The sequence below is a fragment of the Rhamphochromis longiceps genome, linkage group LG4 (assembly GCF_057381845.1).
Source record: "Rhamphochromis longiceps isolate RC_006_pf linkage group LG4, R_longiceps_female_GT1.1, whole genome shotgun sequence".
Lineage (NCBI taxonomy): Eukaryota > Metazoa > Chordata > Actinopteri > Cichliformes > Cichlidae > Rhamphochromis > Rhamphochromis longiceps.
The window spans coordinates 5,745,175-5,764,376 of NC_140560.1; the positions used below are offsets into that span (position 1 = coordinate 5,745,175).

Consider the following 19,202-nt stretch of genomic DNA (forward strand, 5'->3'; position numbering starts at 1 on the left):
TCCTGTTTGTACAGGAATCGAGTGTGAGGACTGAGTGAGTGTTTGGACTGTGAGTATTTTGGGGTCAGTTTGGTGGATTTGTCTCTGGCCATCCCTGTGGCATGGATGAGTGGCCTTCTGGATAACCTGCTGTTCTTGAGATATAGTTTGCAAATTCGTTACTTCCCTGTGTGAATTGCCGGGACTGTAAATAAATGCTGGTAATTCCTTAGTCCACATTTTGAATCCTTCCAAGCACTCACCATGATGCCCAGACTCTTGGTACCCGCAAAGATTACAGTAAACACACTCTTGCATTATTCAATTCAGGTGCTGAGCAGAACTTTATTGATCATTCTCTTGCAGCAAAAATAAACATAAAAGTCCTTCTGCTTCTTTAAACTCTGCCTGTCTCTGCTCTAAATGGTTCCCGACTCAATGACTCATAGAACACTAAACCCAAAAGAGAAGTTATGGAAAAAGACATCATCGAGCAATTATTCAGTGGTAAATATGGATATAAATGTAATAGGTTAATAATGAATGTTTAAAAACGTTCCTGTGATTATTTTCATGTTGGCTTGAAATAAAATATATTCCTCTGGTGTTACTGCAGCTTACTGTGAAATCTCAAGCTGACCAATCTTGCCATCATTTATTGTCAACACTTAGGCTACGTCCACACGTACACGGGTATTTTTGAAAACGAAGATTTTCTGTTTTCGTTTATAAAAAAATCCCGTCCACACATAAAGCCAAAAACGAAGTGAAACGCTTCTATAAACATGCCAGTGTAGCAGGTGGCGCTATATTCCTATCTGTGTAGAAATGTTGGCCAATCAGAAGTCAATAAGCCTGGGCGGGAAAGAGTAAACAAAGATGGCGCATAGAAGCAGAACTGAGTCGTATGTGTGGAGGGACAGTAACTGTGTGTGTATATGTAAGCATTTAAACACTGCAGAGAGTAAAATTAACAGTAACATTTTGTCTAAATCCGCCATTGTAGAAATTCATTTCACTGAAACAATAACGTGGCGCACAGTGTGACGTCAAAAAAGGCGCACACCTTTGACGCTGCGTTTTCTCTGTTTATCTCGTCCACACGTAATAGCAAAAACCGAGTTTTTGAAAATATCCACCCTGGCAGGAGTTTTTAAAAATCTCAGTTTTCAATGACCGAAAACGGCGTTTACGTGTGGACGAAAGGTGCAAACGCATAGAAAAATCTGCGTTTTCAAAAATACCTGGGTACGTGTGGACGTAGCCTTATGAACATTTTTTATGTGGTTGTATTTCGGATGTTTATGAAGTTCAGGTCATTATAAATGATAATGAACTGTTGATGGTAAGGATACATTCTCATAGTCGTTCTCTTCATCACTAGTTTCCTCTTCCTTATCATTATCCACACCTAATGATGGTGAGGATATGTTCTCATAGTTGTCTTCTTCATCACTAGTTTCCCCTTCATCTTCCCTGTGACCGTCTACGCTCACACAGGCCTCCTTGGGCTTGTTGTAATTGTCATTTGGGCTCACTTCCTCATAATCATGATCTTCATCACTCACTGGGTCATCATAATCATCACTCGCTTCTTCATCCAGTACTGCAACTTCTTTGCTTTTTTCATTAGTTTCCACTGCATCAACATTCACATAGTCCTCCTCATCATCCTCTTCATCTGCATTGATATAATTATTCCTGACTCTGACAGACACTGAAACACAAGTAAGGGAAAACAATGCAAATTTGTAATATGTATGAACATGTAAACAATGTGATGAATAATTATTTAATAATTGTGTGTCCTGGTGAGCACACACTTTGACTTTGGACGAGGATTCCAGGCTGCTTGGTTGCTCGTGGTCTTCTGCACAGCAGCCACATCACTAATGGCAGCAGCAGGAGCAGCAGCAGGACTCCAACAGATACCGAGGACACCAGCATCATCAAAGACACTAGGAAGAGAAAATTTGATCAGTTTATCCATAAAAACTACTTCTCATTTATGTTTCAGTCGAGAGCATGTAGTTTTCAGCCACATCGTATGTCATTCACACCAGTCTAGTTTCACGAGTTTGGCTACAGAACACTATGCTCAGCAGGAGCAGATACACAGTCAACAGTCAACACTACACGCTCAACTTAAAAACCTACTTACTTACTAAAAGTAGTTGTAAAAATATGACAGCGTCCCCAGCACCAAAAGAAAGAAAGGCTAAATTAATTCAATTAGATGAAACCAGTAAAAAACATAAAATCATTTTCATCAATTTAATGTAAGCAGTTATTTACAAGTTTAAACAGTCTTAACAGACTGTCTCAAAACTTTACTGTGGTTCACTAGTGATTACTGAGAATTCTGCTGATGACAGACAGTATAATGTCCAGACTGAGAGAAAGCTAAAACAGGAAAGATGGTTAAGAAAGTTTATTCTATTTTTATTCTATTGTATGCAGTATATTATTTGATTCTATTCTATTATGTACAGTATCTTATTCTTATCAATCATTTTATCCTATTCCAGTGTTTGTCTAATTTTTGCTATGAATAATAATCAAAGTGTTTTTATTGAGTTTTCAGAAAGCATACCATTCATACAGAAAAGCTCGAACTCAAGTCCTACCACACAGTGTAAGACAAAACTATACCCAGACAGAGGAAGGGGAAAAAAAAAAAAAGGGGGGGGGGGGGAAGTTGCCAGTCATGGAGTGGACGGAAACTCATCTTCAAAATAGGAAATGAAAGGCTGCCAGACCTTAAAGAATTTCTTGGTGTTGCCCTGTATAGTAAATCTGAGATGTTCTAATTTGAGGTGTGCCATCACCTCCTCCACCCAGCGTTTATGGGATGGCGGTGTTGCCTTTATCCAGTTAAATAGAATCAATCTCCCAGCCAGCAATGAGGCGAATGCTATTGCCTTGCTCTGAGAGGCTGTTAGTTGAGTTTCCCTCGGTGCCACACCGAAGATGGATGTCAGAGGCATTGGTTCCATATCCTTATTAGAAATGAATGAGAATGTTCTAAAGATGTTAGCCCAAAAGTCTTTCAGCCTGGAACAAGACCAGAACATGTGGCATAAGTTGGCTGGCACCTGTTTACATCTGGGGCAGGTCGGATCGGCCCCCTGGTACATTCTTGCCAGTTTCTCCCTTGACAAATGGAGTAATTTTTGCTATGAAGTACACCCTAGCACAGGATTACTCTGAAAAGACTGATTACTGCATTTGTTTTTGTTTTTTTTGGAAACTTCAGACTCATATATTTCTGTTTCTATTCACGTTTGTTTCTATACTGGAACAGTCTCCTCCTTTACATCTGCTTCTTCTCTTTCTGGTTTTAAATGTAAACATTCAGAAATTAACAGAATGAACAGAGAAGCCTGAGAAATACAGATACACAGTGTGCACAGAAGATTTGTCACAGTGACTCTTATTTGTTTGTAATTAAAAAATAAAAAAGCATAAACTGTGTAATTTATGTATGTGTAAATACTGTACTTAATGATGACACTAATTGGTGCAATTACAGCAGATCTGAATGTCCGTGTGGACACTGTGACCTCATACACACAGCTGTAGTTGCCCTGCTGTTCATACTCAGCTACAGGGAAACTAAATGAGGCTGAGTTGTTGACTGCTGGCTCTGTGAGGTTGGAGCCAGAGAAGCTGAGAATAAAATGTCCACTGGAAAATGTGGAGTTAATGGAACAGGTGAGGACAAAGCTGTAACCCCTGGTGATCTGTGCACCTTCAGGACCCCAGACAAGTCCTGCATTCGGAGACGTCAAGGAGATGCTGGGCCTCTGCAGTCTCACTGTGTGAAAGTGACATTGGGATTAAGGACGGAAGTCCAGCATTCACTCTTTTAGGCCTCAACTTAACATTTAGCTCTTTAGCTGCTAAATGCTCCACAGTGTGTAATAGTTTGTTTCCAGTAGTCTGTGTTTCGTCCTGAGTTGTCACGGCTGCCGAGGCGAGCCGTGTGGAGTTGGAAAAAGGACCCAAGAGCAAGCAGTGTATGAAAAGATTAGTGGAGTTTATTTACAAGGTGTCAGTGGCAGGAACAGAAAACGAATAATGAGACAAACTAACGGAAACCTAAACTGGGAAAACTAAAGAGCAACTAGAAATCCACAGGACACGGGGAGAAAGGCAGAGAGACGCAGACTGACAGAGGATACAAAAACGCAGAGAGACACAGATGAATGCAGAAAAGCGCGGACTTACATGGAGTAATACAGACAAACCGGCAACAGGCAGGAGAACACACAGGGCTTAAATACACACACCAGTAATCAGGGGATAAGAGACAGGAGGGCAACACAGCAGGGAGAAATCAGAGCTGACGGGACAGGGGAAATGTAGACGGGACAGGGGAAATGTAAACTGAACACACTCACATCAGACATGAACCTTCAGAATAAAACAGGAAATTAACAGACAGAGAACCAGACAGGACACTGAACTTGACAGGCAGACTCATGAGCAGACACAAAAACACCATGGACAGACAGAGGGAACACAGAGAAGTGGGAGCAGGCAGGCAAAGAACAGAAACCTAACAAATGGCAAAATAACAACAGAATACACACTCGGAATGAACAAAAGCATAAGGAAACACAAAACACTGAGTCCTCAGACTCAGGACCATGACATGAGTACTGTGGGCTTTGAGAGCATTTTGTCAGCCACCCAGAAATTTTATGAAAAAAGAGCTGCTGTTCTAAATACAAGAAAGAACTACTGCAGTATCCTCTTATAAGCATTGCTATTGATTATTTATGATCATACTTGTATTTGTTTTCTTACCTGTAACAGAGAGCCTAACAGAGTCACTTGTTGGGGAGTAAAATTGTTGACTTGGGCCGCTTTCCTGATACTGACACTGATACAATCCCTCATCATCAAAGTCTACTTCAGGAATATTGAAGGTAGCAGAGTTTGTGTTTGAGTTTTGGGTCCTGTTGAATGAATCTGATGTTTTCATCAGAATGAACGTTCCACCTAAAGTTTGAGTTGAGATTGAACAAATGATTCCAATGTTCTGACCCCAGGTCACCTCACCAGCAGGACTGATGGAGATATTGGGTTTTGGAAAGATTACTGAAAAGAGACACACAACACCAGCACAATAATACATTTGTTGTAGCTCACTGAGCGCCCTACTTATAGAAAACAAATGCAGCATGATGTTCAGGAAAGTGTATTTCTTCTTACCAGTAACAGAGATTCTGACAGAGTCACTGAGGGGGGAGCTGAATGTGTTACTTGAAATGCGTTTCTCATACTGACACTGGTACAGTCCATCATCACTGAAGTCCACTCTGTGGATATTGAAGGTAGCAGATCTGGATCCTGTTTCAGTCTGACTGAAATTACTTGAGGTTTTCTTGAGGGTGAAAGTTCCATCTAAGAACTCAGATGAGACGGAACAAGTGATGCTGATATTCTGACCCCAGCTAACCTGACCTTCATTTACAGAGATGCTGGGTTTTGGGAGACTCACTAACAAAAAAAAAAAAAAGAAAAAAAAAGAATAGTGTTAGTTTTAATAGATCACAAAGTCAAGCTACACCGATGTCCTCAGCTAATCCCAATAACAATCCATATGGCTCAACTGATACCAGTTTACATATCCAACTGGTAATTCTCTTTAGTGACATTCTCACTGCAAGCCACTTTGCAACCCACTATCACCTCCACTTTCCCTTCTCAAGCTCTACATGAATCAATACCATGTCTGCTAGCAATAAAATCCAGTTTAGAAAAGATGAGAGCAAGATGGTATCTGGGACAGAAACTGCTAACACAACTTTGGCTCTTTCCAAGCATAGACAGTATAATAACGCTAGAGGTGGGAAGTAACAAAGTACAAATACTTTGTTACTGTACTTAAGTACAATTTTCAGGTATCTGTACTTAAGTACTTTTTTTCTGACTACTTTTTACTTTTACTCCCTACATTTTTAAACAAATATCTGTACTTTCTACTCCTTACATTTTCTAAACTTGCTCTTTATCTCTGGTTTAACGCATTTGGGGGGAGTTATTGTTTGTTACCGCTAGCCTTTATGACACCAGTTTAAACCTAGACAGTGACACTTGAAAGGCAGTCCTGTTCATTTATTAATCACCAGGGATGGCAAGAGAGGTAAAGAGAGAGAAAGAGAGATGGCATTGGCCAACGTTTATGGGTTAAAAGTGGGACAGTGGTTTATTTTATGTTTATTTTTTTATGTTTTTTTGCACAACACTGAAACGACTGTAGGTGTCTGTAAGTTGCAGTTGCAGTATCTAGCTAGCCCTACTGAAGAGGAATGAAAATGAGGGGAGTGACTTTTTAAGTGTCAGGTCATTTCAAATGCAACATTTTTATCAGCTCAACAAACATCAGCAAACACACAAACTGTTTGTGAGCAGTTTGTCTCACAGTGTATTGCTAGCTAAAGGTCCAGCTACTTTATTTCACAGGTAGAGAAATAAATCTCACCCAGAGTTGGAGAAAGATAAGAAAGATTGGACAAGACAAACAGAGGTTAGATTTGAAGGTCTCAGTGGGATTTGATAAACTGGAAATGTAAAGCTTACATGTAAGTCCTCATGTTTTTAAAACGGACATTGAGCCAGTACATACGAAATTGTGTTTTGCAGGATAAACAGGTTAATTTGCTATAATGTGGTGGATTTAAAGTAAAGAACAGTGTGTGACTGGTGCACAGTGGTTGTGGTTTCATGGTCAGAGTTAGGTTACATCTGCGGTGTAATTGCATTCCACAGCAGGATGTTAACGGAACCGGTGTGAATGCGGAAGTGAATGTGAGCGCGAATGGTTGTCTGTCTCTGTGTGTTAGCCCTGCGACAGACTGGCGACCTGTCCAGGGTGTACCCCGCCTCTTGCCTTATGACAGCTAGGATAGGCTCCAGTGCCCCACGAAATCCTGAAAAGGATAAGCGGAAGCGAATGGATGGATGGATGTTAACGGAACCAATCAGTGTAATTAGTTAGGATGGCAGCTAGGGGGCGAGACTGGTGGTGTCAGCGGGGCCGAGCACGACGTTCAGCATCCAGCAACTGGAGTCCTCTGACTTTTCAAAGCCGCAAGAGTAGTCCAAATGGATACCAAGGTTCAAAAGATTTTCTCTTGCAAGTAATTTGAATGTGAGTTTGGAAGAGAACCAAGTCAACATTTTGATTTATTTCTTCACTGACTAAGTTAACTGCTAAGCAGAGGACAACATATCGGGGGTACATGATGGATTCGAGGCTGTTTTCAGCGTGCTTAAATTCAACATGCGCAGACAGGGAGATAATCAGAAAGGGGATGCTTTTTTTTGTGACTGTGCTCTACGCACAAGCACAACACTGCAACTATGGAGTGCTACATGATGAGCTGATACGTGACAGGCTTGTTGTTGGTCTCACAGACAAACGGCTGTCAGAATGCATGCAGCTTGAGTCAGATTTGACCCTGCAGAAGTCTATCAACATATCAACATAAAGTCAGACATAAGTACAGCTGGACTGGCCATCAGGCATATTGGGCATTCGCCTGGTGGGCCGATGATATTTTTTTGTTCTCATGAGCTTTTTTGTTGTTTTTTTTTAATTTTTTGTAATGGTATAAACAATAAAAGGTGGTGGATTGGCCAATGTGTCATGATTGACCCTGGGCTGGACCATTTACAGCTGAGGACGTCGGACACACCCTCCCGTTTGCTTGGGCAGCGGCTCTGAAACCAATCTTATCATGGACAAACAGAAGAATATGGTTTTGTGGTATCCTTATTGAGGTTAAAAAGAACGTGATTTGTTCCGTTCTTCAGCTAGAATGAAAATAAGACACAAAGCTGGAGTTATTCTGTCTTTATGCTGCACAGCTGCCTCTTCTTCTGACATTCTCTCCCTCTCCTGTTGCTACTTCAATCATGAAACTGATCAATGATCAGCTGATTGGCTTTTCTGTTGCAAGTTCCGTCTCTCTTGTTTGTTTATCGCCCACTTTGTGACAGAAAGAGGAAACCTGTGGATGTCATGCTAAACAACAGCAGTATGGTTAAGCTTGATAAGCTGTTTTTAGAATTTATTTAATATTACTTTCAGGTATCAGCTGATGTTTGCTGGAGCCACAGCCGTAAAAGCTGCTGGTCATGATATCGGTTTGGATATCTGGTGAGAGGGAAACATGAAGATGAAACCAGGAGAGGTCCTTCCCACATCGCAAGCAGGTCTGGCCCGGATCTGGTATCAAGCCTGCACTGCTGGCTGACTTGTGGCATGATAAGACGTATGTCATCCAGATATGGGCCAGGCCTGGCATAGATTGCGCTGTCCATAGCGGTTGGAATGCCATATCTGGCTCGATTGTGATTTGGTTCATGTGGCCCAGACCCATAGAAAAATGGGTCTGGCCCGGATCTGGCATCAAGCTGGCATTTCTGACTGACCGGTGTCATGGCTGCATGTCAACCAGATGTGGGCCAGGTCTGGCAATGATGGCAATATTTATGTTCCTATTTTAGTTAGAAGACTCAAATGCCATGTTGCAATACTATACTGCTATGGTAGCCAACATTACAAATGCAGGTTTGTGAGTGTACACTTTAGCCAAAACCTAGTGACGGTTTGCTCATCTTTGCCAGTGCGTGGCTGTAGCTCAGGAGGTAGAGCAGGTCACCCACTGATCGGAAGGCTAGTGTCAAGTCTGAATGTGTATGAATGTAGTTAGGAAGCGCTCAGTTTAGAGAAAGTGTGTGATTGGGTAAATGTGGCATGTTGAGCAATCTGGGAGAATAGAAAAGTGCTGTATAAGAGTCAGTCCATTCACTGTCTGATCAGAGTTTTGTCATTTTACTTTTGCACTATTATGCACATGTTGTTATTACATGGCTTGATTAAGGTAGACATTAGGCTGACATCTGGGTCCAGAGCTGAACCTGTTCAGGGCCAGCACAGGGCCAGCAGTGTGCTTGCAACTGGCCCGTGGCTGCACACAACTTACACATGGCCCACATACCGCAAAGAATGACGACCCTTTGGTGGCCCAGATCATGTGTCTGCAACTGTGGTTGCAGACACATTACCAGGGAAAGAGGGGCACAAAGAAATACTTTTCTTTCTTATTGTCATTTTAATTCTCTATCTTTTAATAAATAATCATCTGAATCTTGCAACCAAAGTGGTCATCTGATGTAAAGTGTATAGCAATTGTCATTAGGGTTGCCAACGTCCCTTAAAAAACGGAATCGTCCCGTATTTAGAAACAAAAGTACACGTCCTGTATTGAGCTAATAAGGGACGCACTTTGTCCCATAATACAGTGAGAATCAAAAGTAGTCTATAACTTTTAATGGAATTAACGCTTTGTTTGAAAACATAATTCCCAGCCCCTCTCCTGCTTTGTGACCAATGAGCTGACAGCACACTTATGACAATTCGAGTATGACAATTCAGATTACCGCTCATCTCATTGGTCGAGGAAAGGTCGCTTACGGAGAAAATACCGGAAGACAACAGATGACCACAACAAGAAGCATGGCCAACAGGGAAACAAACGCCGACACTGCGGTGCAAGTCTCGGACGACAGTACACCTAAAGCTGGGCAGACACTGTGCGATTTTTTCAGTCACGTTATTCAGCTCCTGCTCAAACTGCACGATTGACTCGCAGGGGTTAGAAGTTGGTAGGTCACGATGCAGGGTCTCACCCGATGCTCTGATGCGACCTGAGTGCTCACACTGTGCGTCCATAAAATGAAGGTTATAACAGAAAATCTGTCGCTCGCTCTCTCTGTCTTTCACTCACACAGACACACAACCACCATCAACTTTGCTAAATTGCTAATGAAAAACATGATCAGGCAGCTGTGATTGAGCAGCAATGTAAATCCAACTATTTTCACGGTTGTTGTGGTCGTGATAATTTTGTGATGCCACATCGAAAAGGCTCGGATGAGCTTTCCAAAGTTCTACAAGTTGTGCCTCCATCGCTTGTGTCCAGATCACACGCTGCACAGCCGTGCTGCTCCATCTTTTTCACCGACGTTTACGTGTTTGCGCGTGAGCAGTGTGAGCGGCTCACGAGCGATTGATGATCGGGAGCTGCTTGAGGTGTTAATCGCTTCTCGTTACCCCACATATACTACACAATGCACGATGAAGGCCAAAATCGGGCCGATCACCAAATCGGTCGCATGACTCAAAAATCGGCTCAAAATGGGCCAAAAATCGCACAGTGTAAGCCCAGCATGTCAAGGCTCTGTGTGCGGGCAGGCGGAGAGGAGGATCCAAACGCAGGACTCGAACATAGATTTGAGAATCAAAACCACAGCTTTATTGCTGGCCAGAAAACAAAACATAAACCAAACATGAAAACACAAGCTGGAACACACAGGCACGGTCTGAGGGTGAACAGACGTTAACGAGGCGACACTGACATAAAGACACACTGGGTTTAAATACACTGAGGGAGTCATCAAGGAATTAGAGACAGAAGGGGGACACAGCTGGGAGAAATAAGACCTAACGAGACAGGGAGAGCGAAGCCGGAATACTGACATCAGACAGGAACAAGAACCTTCAAAGTAAAACAGGAAACAAAACACACTTTACTAAGACACAGACTAGACAGAGACAGACTAGACGCCGACCAAAGTCTACTAAATAATAATCATAATCACAACAGTATCAGATCATAATATAAAAAAAAAAAACACCAAGATAACAGAAACACCAAGTACCAGAGAAACATAAAGGAAAATCCATGATGCAAAAGTACCAAAACATAATGAACTCAAAATACTGGGTCCAACGGACCCAGAACCGTGACACAGCATTAGAGCAGCAATGTTTGTTCCCCTCAGAGAAAGAAAAATAGGCTGCAAAAGTACAGGGAGGAATGGGAAAAGGAAAACACCTGGCTGGAAAAGTGCACGATAACACCTATAAAGCGCACTGCACTGTGTGCCGGCGCACTTTTTCCATAGGCATGCTTCTAGTGGTGGGCACATGAAGAACATGAGGGGCTTGTCCACCAGGCCACGGCAGAAGCAGATATGGTATGTAAACACTGGTTTGTTGTTTAAACCCTCTGGTTAAGGTTAATATGGGCATGTGCGGTGAATATCAGCGCTATGTGGCCAGAAGTGTGATAATATAATTTATTTTGTGTAATAAACAACTGCAAGGATAGATGATTACAACAAATAGATGACTAATACATAAAAGTAATACATAGATTAATAATGATGATGAGTTAAGATGCGTAATCATGGGAACAAGTGGGTTTACAAACAGGAGCAGCTGATTAGCATTAGAAAAGCTGAAATAATACCTCAGCTGAAGCCAATTGTACTAAATGCACTATATGTGCACAGTTACAAGAATATTTTTGTTCTGTTGCTTTCTATTAATTTATATGATTTTAAGTTAAGCAGGACAGAGTTCTTTTAAAGAAAGATTTACTTATATTCTCAAAAGTTAAGCATGACAGGCTTCTGTTTAAGAAAGAGGCCTATCTAAGAGAAACTGCCGAGTGTTTCTTGACCTGGAACACAAGGTGACATCACCAGTGTTAGCCATGTATGACCCAAGCTGTGAATGCAAGGTGTCAGCGAATGCATCATCTAATGGCTTAGGGCAGGGGTCGGCAACCTGTGGCTATAAAAAATAAATTGTAAAAGTATTTAGCTGAAGTGCATTTTATTTCTGTTAGTTCTTTTTTAACTTGTAGTCCTAAATTTGGGAGATTATCGTGGGTGATCGTGGCTCAAGAGTTTGCAGTTCGTCTTGTAATCGGAAGGTTGCCAGTTCGAGCCCCAGCTTTGACAGTCTCGGTCGTTGTGTCCTTGGGCAAGACACTTCACCCGTTGCCTACTGGTGGTGGTCAGAGGACCGGGTGGTGCCAGTGTCCGGCAGCCTCGCCTCTGTCAGTGCGCCCCAGGGAAGCTGTGGTTACAATGTAGCTGCCATCACCAGTGTGTGAATGTGTGGATGACTGAATGTAGTGTAAAGCGAAACACTCGCGCAAGCCGGTGTACCCGCTGAAACGCCACACATTTATCAGGACTTTCAACCCCAGGTAGGCTTAGCGAAAGTTTGTTAAATTAAAATATGTATTCAGAAATTTTAAAACACAAGACATGGGATGAGGTGAATTCTAAGAAATTTGTTTTACTTCACAGGTTAATTAGAGTTAAGACTCTTGTTAAATAATATTTCGTACAGGTTACACCCCCCCCCCCCCCCCCAAACCCCATCTCCATAGAGACTGTGTCAGCTCCCAAACAGACATAAAACAAACTAAAAACCAGCAATAAACAACTTAAACATAAAAAAAATCACAAAGAAAGAACAATACAGTATCCACATCTGAACCAAAGAGTAAAACAGTGAAATGTGGATGATTAAATATTAGGTCTCTCTCCTCCAAGTCTCTGTTAGTACATGACTTAATAATTGATCAACAAATCGATTTACTCTGCCTTACAGAAACCTGGTTGCAGCAGGATGATTATGTTAGTTTAAATGAAGCTCAGATAAAATAATTATTGTGGGTGATTTTAACATCCATGTAGATGCTAAAAATGACAGCCTCAACATGGCATTTAATCTGTTATTAGACTCAATTGGCTTCTCTCAAAATGTAAAAAAAGAACCCACCCACCACTTTAATCACACTCTAGATCTTGTTTTAACATATGGCATAGAAACTGAACATTTAACAGTGTTTCCTGAAAACCCTTTATCACTTTATCACAGTAGATGTCTTTCTGAAAGCGCTGTAACTAAGTTTAAGAATATAATCCACCCACTGTTATCATCTTCAATGCCCTGTACCAACATAGAGCAGAGCAGCTACCTGAACGCTACCCCAACAGAGGTCGATTATTATAATTTTACCTCCTCACTACGTACGACTCTGGATACTGTAGCTCCTGTGAAAACTAAGGCCTCAAATCAGAAGTACCTGACTCTGTGGTATAATTCTCAAACCACGGAGAATTATAGTTATCTGCTTTAGGCAGATAACTGCCTACGAGTTATCTGCTCGTAAGCCGCCTATGAGCAGATACGAGCAGATAACTCATAAGCTGTAGAGGAAATAGCGTGTCACAAATTTAGAGGATCATCATTTAGCCTGGAGAAATAGTTTGTTGCTTTATAAGAAAGCCCTCCGCAAAGCCAGAACATCTTACTATTCATCACTGATTGAAGAAAATAAGAACAACCCCAGGTTTCTCTTCAGCACTGTAGCCAGGCTGACAAAAAGTCAGAGCTCTGTTGAGCCAGCCATCCCTTTAACGTTAACTAGTAATGACTTCATGAACTTCTTCACAAATAAAATTTTTATCATTAGAGAAAAAATTACCAGTAATCATCCCACAGATGTAATATTATCTACAGCCAGGGGCGATTTTAGCCCTGGCTGTAGATAATATTATGAATCTACATCACCCCCAATCAAAGGGGGTGATGTAGACCAAAGCACCCCCAAAGATTTCTTACTTTTTTTGACAATATTTGCTGTTTGTGGGACACACTAATAAAAATATAAAAAGCTACTTTCAGTACCATTGATATTCATTTAGACTCTTTTTCTCCAATTGATCTTCAATAATTGAGGGCGATTGTGGCTCAAGAGTTGGGTGTTCGTCTTGTAATCGGAAGGTTGCCGGTTCAACCTCCAGCTCGGAGAGTCTTGGTCGTTGTGTCCTTGGGTAAGACACTTCACCTACCGCCTAATGGTGATGGCCAGAGGGGCCGATGGCGCGATATGGTAGCCTCGATTCTGTCAGTCTGCCCCAGGGCAGCTGTGGCTACAGCTGTAGCTGCCTCCACCAGTGTATGAATGTGAGAGTGAATGAATAGTGGAATTGTAAAGCGCTTTGAGGGCCCCGAAAAGCGCTGTATAAATGCAATCCATTATTATGTCCTTCACTTATGTTGCCTCAATTTGATTTGCCATCATGATGGTACAATTGTGAGCAGTTTTTGCCGACAGGGGCATATCTTTTACTTGTTTGATTATCTTGTCTGTATCTGAAAAGTCGCCAAAAAGTTAACTAGCAACATCAAGCTGTCCCCTACAGGATATTTCAATGCAAATATAGTATGGCATGTGTCGAAGTGGCGCTTTATATCTGACCATTTCATCGATCCAATTTTATCATTGCATATTAGACACACTGCAGAACCTGCTCTCTCCACATAGGTGAATTCCTCTGTCCATTCCTGCTGAAAAGTATGATATTCGTCATCTTTTTTTCTTTTAGCCATCTTCGATAAAAGGGTTTCTGCAATTGGCTAGCTGACTACTCGATTAAAAGGAAGGAAGTTTACTTCCTGACCTCACAATGACCCATGTATGTTACGCATTATCCAATAAAAATTTGGTGTTGTCTCGGAGGACAGCTGTGGTTAGCTCCAGCCATCCGCAACCATCAACATGAGCGGTAGAAAATGAATTGATTGAAATACATGGGAATGTTTTATATTTTTAATATCATATTTCTTTTATTGTTAAAGATTTGCCTGCGAGCCAGATGCAGCCATCAAAACAGCCACATCTGGCTCACGAGCCATAGGTTTCCGACCCCTGCTCTAAACAATCAAGAAGAAATTTACAGTAAAACACCAAACATACACGCTAAAAAACGGACTCACTGTTCTCTGTTTAATGTAATGGGGATTTTTTCTGTTTTGTTTTTGTTTCATAATTCCTCAAAGACAGTTTCTTTGCATCTGAATTGTTAAAGTTTTATGTTTATAAGTACACCAAGCCTTAAAGCTGGTTGTGTCAAAGCAGAGTCCTGGATTTGTTGGGTTTGCTTGCCTTCAGTTTATTTTTTTCCTTAATGTTTTTAAGAGCCACACTGGAAAGGAGTCAAGAAAAGAGAGCCTCACTGGTTGATGTTATCCTCATGTAAAAGCTGCACAATTTGCAGAAAGCCATGGACACCCATACTTAACAGTGCTCTGAATTGTTTAAAATCTCCTCTACACACCAGCTGCTGCTTTTCTTGTTTGCCTGAGTAACTTACTGTGTGTGGGTGTGTTAGTATGTGAAGGTGTTGTGATGTTTAGTTTTGAGCCATTTTTGTGTTTCTGCCCATGTATCTATGTGAATATGCTTGATCAATCATGCTGATACGCAAGTTATTTGCATAAAAATGTAGTTTCACCATTTTACATGAGGACATTTTAGGCTGGTACAAATCAGCTGCAGTGCATTTAAATACATTTTCAATTACATGTTAGGAATGTGGTCTCTCTTCAGCTCTTGAGGGTGGCACGGATGCCCCTCCGGTGGTCCTTCTTGGGCTCTTGCACTCTGGGGCCTCTGGATGTCTGGGGCCTGGATCTCTTCCATGCCTGCTTCATGCCATGGGAGCGGGGCTATGGCTCTCTACATCCTCTAGCAGACCATTACATGGGGAAACCTTTTGAATACAAGCGCGCTGATCCACACAGGTGTGCACACGGGTGTTCACTGTTCATAGACATAAACTACACCTTTATTGGTGCTATTTCCAAGCACATTGTGCGCTGTTGGTCCTGCTTGCTACACAACAACATTCAATATTTAGTATTTACTGCTGTTTACACTTAGCTAGATTAACGTGATGGTGTTGTGTTTAGTATGTTGCTCTGTTTTCTCTTCTTTTTCTCTCAACAGGTGATCCAGGAGAGTTTTTTCCTCTTCTTTCTCTTTTTAAGTGCCCTTTCTCTCTGTCCCTCTTCCCTTCTGTTTTTCTTTTACTTCATCTTTCTTTCTCCCTTTCCTATCCCTCAGTCATGTCTGTCCCGTCTGTAACAACTGAAAATAAAATAAAATAAATAATAACAACAAAGGTCGATCAAATGGACCAATACGGCAAGGCCGTGATGATCCATTTGGCAAAGTGAATCCATTGGGTATCCTTGTTGGTCTTCAGACAACAATTCTGATGGCTAAAGAACCAAATGGGACAGGAAAAAAATAAATAAATAAATAAAGGAATGTGGTCTCTGTGGTGAGCCACACTGTCATTTCTGCTTGTACTCTTAGAACAGGATTCTGTCATTTGACAAGACGGAGTTAGATGGCAAAATATTAATAACACCATGCTAAATATCAAAATGCTCCATGTACAGTAGGTTAGAAAAAGTATGTAAAACCGCACTACAGCATCTCCAAATGCTAACCTTAGCTGGGCCTCAGCTAATTTACAAATCAAAACTGAAGGTGTGAAGATAAGCTACGCTTATTTTGAGTTTGTTATCTGCTGATGCGATTGTTGCCTCAAAAACAGATCTCTGGGAAAGCTGGAAATATAATCTGAAAGAGCTTTGACATGCATCTGAAACATTAACTGTCTGTAAATGAAGAGATATCAACAGTGTACTAGTTAGATGAAAGAATAAAAAATAAAAAGAATAATGATCACTTTTTGTGCTCTACTTGTATATGGCAAATGCATATCTATTTAAACAGTTCCCCTGGCAAGTAACCACTGAATCCTGAGTAAAAACCATTAAAGAAAAACTTGACAGAACACACTATACTGCAAACTGACAGAAAAATGTCAAACACTGCACAGTGGAGGAAACATGATGGGTCCAGGTTGATTTGTTGCTTTTGACCCCATGTACCTTACATGATTGATGGAGAAAATTAAGTTTATCAAGTTGTTTTGTGTATTTTTTCTCACCTGAACAAACAACACCAGCGTCCTCGTCATGTCCACAGTTGTGTGTCCCAAATCCACTGTGTCCACACTCAATTAGAGAACTTTCACTTCCTGAACAGGCCACGTCATCAAGCCAGATTTTCCCACTTCCTGGACCAAAGTGAGCAGATGCAGTGGCCTCCACTGCTGTCCCACAGCCCAGCTGTCCACAGGCCACCTTAGCATCACTTAAGTCCCAGTCATCATCACAGACTGTTCCCCACGCACTGCTGTGGTAGATTTCTACTCTTCCAGAGCACCGAGTGGACCCAGACCCGGATAATCTGATATGAGCACCTAGTCACAGGCACATTTGCTTAAAGAGTGTTAGTGTTTCTTTTTTGTTATTTGGCCATGGCAAAAATCAAACACATTTACCAACAATAATAATTATGAAAGATAACATACTTTGTATCATTTAAATTCTGAAGAAACCAAAAGAAACCAAATCAGCATAACCCAGCCCAACTTTCCTTCTTGTCCTTCAGTTTGGCCCAGTTATAGTGACTGGGTCACAGAGTTGTTCATCCAAACAGAGAAAGATACATTTATTCAACACAATTTATTAGAACAATATCTCACCTGAACAGACAACACCAGCGTCCTCGCCATGTCCACAGTTGTGTTTCCCAAATCCTCTGTGTTCACACGCAGTTAGAGAACTCTCACTTCCTGAACAGGCCACATCATCAAGCCAGATTTCTCCACTTCCTGCACCAAAGTGAGCAGATGCAGTGGCCTCCACTGGTGTCCCACAGCGAAGTCTTCTACAGACCACTTTTGCATCATTTAAGTCCCAGTCATCATCACAGACTGTTCCCCAGGAGCCACTGTGATAGATTTCAACCCTTCCAGAGCACCGAGTGGACCCAGACCCAGCTAGTCTGATCTGACCTATCAGCACATAATATAAACTGTATTTAATATTTTCTTCAAGTTGAAATATTCATATGAGACACATAAGAAGAAACTTACCTGCTGCAGGTGTGGAGGACGCAAAGAGACAAGAAACTGATGAAGAGGAAAACATGGGATTGCTTATGATATAAAGTTAGTTAAAAATAATGTAACAAATGTTATCATTTATAAAAAAATAAATAAATAAATAAAAACTGAGTCTTAAAGATGTATTCATTGCTGCTTCTGTATCAGAGTTATTATAGTTTTGTATCTTTTTACTTTTTGTTCTTAATTTTTCTTTTGTACCCCGCCTCTCGCCCTATGACAGCTAGTATAGGCTCCAGCGCCCCCCGCGACCCTGAAAAGGATAAACGGAAGCAAATGGATGGATGGATGTTCTTAATTTATTTTCACTTTAGCTTCCAGAGTTTAATTTCTTATTTCAGTTTCTTTTTTATTATTTGAACATGCAACTTAGTTTAGTTTTAATTGATTTAGGAAAATCACTACAGGTCTTACAATGAACAAACATAATCTTTTGAAAGCAGTTCACTCGGGCTTGTAGACTCAAGTTTCAAGTCTACCAATGCCTCATCGGGCAAGTTGTAATAAAATTCCAACTAAAACTAATTATATTCCATCTAAATTTTTATTTTAGTTTAGTTAACTAAAAGACTTCATTTTTTACATATAGTTTTAGTTAACTATAATATTCTTGATCTGCACAATATAAAGAAAAACATTATACGAAAAGGAAGATTTTCTTACCAAGGGTAAAGATGTGAAGCACCTTCAGCTGCTCCATAACTGACAAACAAAAGCTGCTTCATGTTATTTATTAGAACCCGGTGGCAGTAAAATGAACTTCCTCTTTCGATTTCCGGTGTTTTTCCTCTTTTTTCTTTTTTTAATCTCACATGCATCCGCAGGGTATTCAAACAAAGCAGCTGTAAGGCTTGAAGTTCACACACATGATTACGTGTTGTGTAATGTTGCATAACAATGGCAAAAATAATGCTAATGATTAATCGAGTGCCTCGCAGTCAGGGGCATTGCTACACAGCAAAAATGCCAGTGTTGATTTTTCAGTGTTAGTAGAATTCAACAGAGTTCCGAGTTAGTTCAACACTTAATCGAGTTAAAATAACACATCGGGAGTTGATTCCTGAAAAGTGTTAGTGTGGATTTTAGTCGTTACTGCATTTTAACACTGTGGGTGTTAAATTAGACCACACCTTCATTTCCTGTGGAGCTCCGCATTTCAGAATCCTCGGTCGCCATTTTTTCTTGCTGCTGCGGTAAGTTTTATTCGGTTAAATATTAAGTTTTAGATTGATGTTAGAACAAGTAACATGATAACTAGTAAAAAAAAAAATAGTATTTATATCAAAATAAGTGTCATATTTGAATTTTAACTCTTTTTGTTAAGCTAGACTACTGCTAGCTAGAACTCTGCAAAGTACCAGTTACTTTCCTAATATTCATTTAGCATAATCTGGCTGTTGGCAGACTGTAATGAATATTACTTGTTAATATATATGTCACAGTTTTTATTAAATGCCTTTTATTTATTTTCGAATTAAACTGCCAAAGCCTTAGGGTCAGTGGTATCA

At 40.8% G+C, this 19,202-nt stretch overlaps 1 protein-coding gene across 1 annotated transcript; it reads right to left on the reverse strand.

Annotated features, from left to right (window-relative positions):
• Nucleotides 1–642: 642 nt before the first annotated feature.
• LOC146670898 (uncharacterized) lies at nucleotides 643–18,394 on the reverse strand. Its single transcript, XM_085404992.1, has 8 exons — nucleotides 18,358–18,394; nucleotides 17,665–17,700; nucleotides 17,272–17,583; nucleotides 16,672–16,986; nucleotides 4,792–5,085; nucleotides 3,476–3,796; nucleotides 1,803–1,937; nucleotides 643–1,696 (listed from the first exon to the last, which is right to left on the reverse strand). The coding sequence occupies exons 1-8, from the start codon at nucleotides 18,392–18,394 to the stop codon at nucleotides 1,299–1,301; spliced, it is 1,848 nt and encodes a 615-aa protein (XP_085261118.1). The 3' UTR covers nucleotides 643–1,298.
• Nucleotides 18,395–19,202: the final 808 nt, after the last annotated feature.

Bases quoted from the DNA above. Each gene is read 5' to 3' on its own strand.
- LOC146670898 (XM_085404992.1), bottom strand. From the start codon at position 18,394: ATGGAGCAGCTGAAGGTGCTTCACATCTTTACCCTTG. The intron at 5,086-16,671 runs GTGAGAAAAAAT...GTCTCTTTTCAG, and splicing joins CGCTGGTGTTGTTTGTTCAG to TAATCTTTCCAAAACCCAAT. The intron at 3,797-4,791 runs GTAAGAAAACAA...ACTTTCACACAG, and splicing joins TGTTAGGCTCTCTGTTACAG to TGAGACTGCAGAGGCCCAGC.